Raw genomic sequence first — 4,260 nt, forward strand, 5'->3', positions numbered from 1 at the left:
GCATGGGGGTAGTCCTCGAAGGGGAGAAGGTTCTTAGCTGGGTTTTGACCCCGTACCCCGACCCCCGGGGTCAGGAGGGACCATTTTTTGGGCCCTTTTTTGGGCCCATTTTTGTGTACAGATATCAGGTAAGCCAGTTTAAATATTGGCCCGGGCAACGCCGGGTAACTCCAGCTATATATATAAAGGGCAATGTGTGTTTGTGTGTGTGTTTGTTTGTTCTCTATAGAAATCCAAACCGCCGGACCGATCTCGATGAAATTTGGCATGAGGGTAGTCCTCGAAGGGGAGAAGGTTCTTAGCTGGGTTTTGACCCCGTACCCCGACCCCCGGGGTCAGGGGGGCCCAAAAATGGGATCCAGTGTGGCTCTGCAGCCTCAGCCGTGCAATTTGGCAAAACCTAAAAGCTTCCTACCTGTGGAGGAGTGTCAGAACACTTCATTTGAAAACAAACATGAGGGTAAAGTTGTCTGGTGATCTGTCAGCAGGAGCCTTTTCCAATCAGCTCCTTGCCTTGGGCAATGGTGAGGCACCAGTTAATGTGCAGACAGGGCTCATTAAATTCCCTGCCAACTTTTGCACACTGGTGGATTCTGCAGAGGAACTCATTGTCAAGGTGTTTCCCAACATCCAGCAGAGTTTCACCAGACATGACTGGATCTGTGAGAGAGCTATTCTGGCTCCCAAAAATGACTCTGTCACCAAGATCAATATGCAGATCCAGAAAATGCTCCTAGGCAATGAAAAGTCCTACAACTCCATTGACATGGTTATGGACCCCAGTGAAGCTGTCAACTATCCAACAGAATTTCTGAACTCTTTAGAACCATCTGGATGTCCTCCTCGCATTCTTCACCTGAAAGTTGGAGCACCAATCATTCTCCTTCGCAACCTCGACTGTCCCAAGCTCTGCAATGGAACTCGACTCATCATCAAAGCTATCCTTTCAAACTTGATTGAAGCAACTATACTGACTGGATGTGGCAAAGGTGAGAATGTCTTCATTCCAAGGATTCCAATGATTCCCAATGACCTCCCATTCAGTTTCAAGCGCCTCCAGTTTCCAGTCAGGCTGGCTTTTGCCATGACCGTTAACAAAGCGAAGGGACAGTCACTCAAAGTGGCTGGCATCAATTTGGAACAGCCCTGCTTTTCTCACGGCTAGCTCTATGTTGCATGCTCCAGAGTTGGATCTCCACGAAATCTTTTCATTTTGACTCCAGAAGAAAAAACCAAGAACATTGTCTATCAGAAGGCTCTTCAGTGAAATAAATCCTCTTTAAAGAAGTCCTATTAAAAGAAAACAATAACAATCCAATGTGAAGAAATTACCCATGATTTAACTTTTGTAACATGTTCAACTTTTTTTTCGAAAGTGTGAGAGAACAATTTAATTGAAAAATTTGAGTAAATGTTCTTTTGGAAATTCTTAATTTGTTGTTTTTAAGTGGAAAATAAACAAAATGTCTTTTTCTTCCTTAATGTCTTTCAGTTATTTCATAGCTTCAACCAACAGGGTCACATTTTGTGGGATTATTGTGCAACACTAAAAAATATTGCACAATCTTACTGTGCATAGCCCAAAATTAGTATAACAAAGTTCCAGATGCTCATTTACTTTTAAATATTGGCCCGGGCAACGCCGGGTAACTCCAGCTAGTATATGATAAAACGCAATAAAAGATTATATCTGACACTTATATCTAACACTCCTTTAATCATATATCTAACACTCCTTATATTATATATCTAACACTCCTTTAATAATATAAATTATATCAGACAGTTTGAATAGTTTTTTGAAAACTGTTTTAGCAGTCGATGTCCTTGCGGATACAAAAATGTTATATTGCGACATATTACCATAACAAAATATTTGATTTAAAAGGCAAATACAAAAAAAGAAAGAAAAAAAAGAGTAAAAGGGCGCTCTAACAAACAGTGACTTAGTCAAGGTTTACACATGCATGAATTATTCATAGCTTAGAAATTATGCCCCTTTACCCCTTCCTCCCCCAAAAAAGTTTCATTATGGCCACTAACCTATTTCTGCTAAACAAAAAAAAGAAATAAAAAATCAATGATTATTTAGCAGCCCCTATTAGCACTCATGCCACAGGGAGCCCTTCTCTACACTACTGGTATACGCGGGTGTTGGCTATATTTGCTCCTAATTATAATAGAATTACCCTTTACAATATACGTGGAAAAAAAATCTTTTCCCAGATGCCCCACCACAAACATTGCCCACATACATCAGAGTATTACCTGATGTTTTACCCAGATGTGCCCTCAAACAGGCGATGGATTTAAATACGCTACCTATCTCAAAATTTATGCTACATCAACATGAAATGACTGTTCTTTGAGAAAGTAAATAATATAACTTACATTTTACTTACTTACTAAGTAAAGTATAAAATTTCAAAAAAAAAATTACTTTTATTTGTAATTGTAAATTGCAATTTTTTTTCAAATTACTTTTATGTAAGCTGTTTTTGCTAATTAGTTACTTTTATACGTAAAAGTAATTTGTTGTTGTGATGTAGTTTTATTTTACTTTGTAAAGTAAGTGTAATGTTTTTTAAATATTATATTTATTTTATTTTTTATTTTTTTGAGAAAAAAAATATAGTAAAAAAATTTAATATTTTGACAATACTAAATATTTATCAGTAATTTAAGTTCAAAAAATTTGAATTTTTATCGTTCAAAGGTTTAAGTTGATAAAATTGAAAAAATAAAGAACTTTTTTTTTTTTTGCAGAAAACATAGTAGTAATGTTTTAACAAAAAGTGGTTTAAAATTTGATCTTTTAATGATAAGTTTTGTTAATAACAAAATTATATTCCAAAAGTTAGTACTAATTCTCAGATTGGCGAAAGTGTATATTACAACTTTAGAAAAGAAAACACTTTAGATTCAATTAAATCAATATGCAGTATTTTAATATACTGATGTAAAGTAGCTAGTTAATACTTAAAAAGAGTTAGAAATTATGCCCCTTTACCCCTTCCTCCTCCGAAAAAGTTTCATTATGGCCACTAACCTATTTCTGCTAAACAAAAAAAAGAAATAAAAAATCAATGATTGTTTAGCAGCCCCTATTAGCACTCATGCCACAGGGAGCCCTTCTCACTCTACTGGTATACGCGGGTGTTGGCTATATTTGCTCCTAATTATAATAGAATTAAGTATTATGTATAAATCTAAGTATTAACTGGTAACAAACTAGGCTAGCTAAATAATTTTGCTTAAAAAAAATTATATTTAGTAAATTTAATTTTTTTTTTTTGACATCTCGAATTTTATTATGAGAGAGGCTATTACAGTTATTGCATTATTACAGTTATTTTATTGTCGTAATAGTTGAAATTTAATTGTATTAAATGCTTTCGTGATTTCCCTTTGGTGAAATCACGAAATGCAAATGCTGGGTTATTTAACTTAAGACAGGTAAAGATCTTTTTTTCATTAATATTATGAATTCTTAAATTTGGATATAACAATCTTTTTGCTTTTCAGAAGCTTTTATCATAAAAAATCTAAACTATAAGAATTGAATTAAAATTTTTTGAATTTTGTTTTAAATAATATTAACAATAATAATAATAGTAACAAAATACAATGATTATTTTTGTAATGATAAGTTTTAAAATGCCAAAAAGAAAATGATATTGTTAGGCAATATATACATATATATATATATATATATATATATATATATATATATATATATATATATATATATATATACATATATATATATATATATATATATATATATATATATATATATATATATATATATATTTATATATATATGTATCTATACATTATAAAATCACGACTGATTTCACCAAAGTGAAAGGCTCACACTATATGAGCCGAAATATTACGTAAAAAAAGAAATAAATAGTATGATACCGTATATGATGTTTTAATGCTTATAATATATATATATATATATATATATATATATATATATATATATATATATATATATATATATATTATATATATATATATATATATATATATATATATATATATATATATATATATTTACATTTTTCTTGATTTTGAGCTTGAACTAAAGATAAAAAGTATGAAATTAGAAGATAAAAACACTGTTATTTTATCGCCACTCTTTTACTGAATGTTTTTTTTTAAATCCAATTTAAAGTGCTCCTTTTACCAAAAGGTCTAAGAAATATGAACACTTTTGCTACTTTTTAAAACCTCTGTTTTAAGAAAAAA

The 4,260-nt window shown here is 31.6% G+C and overlaps 1 protein-coding gene across 1 annotated transcript; it reads left to right on the forward strand.

The window, feature by feature from the left end:
- Nucleotides 1–454: 454 nt before the first annotated feature.
- On the forward strand, nucleotides 455–1,868 carry LOC136092110 (uncharacterized). The gene is made up of 2 exons (XM_065819829.1): nucleotides 455–989; nucleotides 1,783–1,868. Exons 1-2 carry the CDS (start codon nucleotides 455–457, stop codon nucleotides 1,866–1,868), a joined length of 621 nt encoding a protein of 206 aa, XP_065675901.1.
- Nucleotides 1,869–4,260: the final 2,392 nt, after the last annotated feature.

This window comes from Hydra vulgaris, chromosome 15, assembly GCF_038396675.1.
Source record: "Hydra vulgaris chromosome 15, alternate assembly HydraT2T_AEP".
Classification (NCBI taxonomy): domain Eukaryota; kingdom Metazoa; phylum Cnidaria; class Hydrozoa; order Anthoathecata; family Hydridae; genus Hydra; species Hydra vulgaris.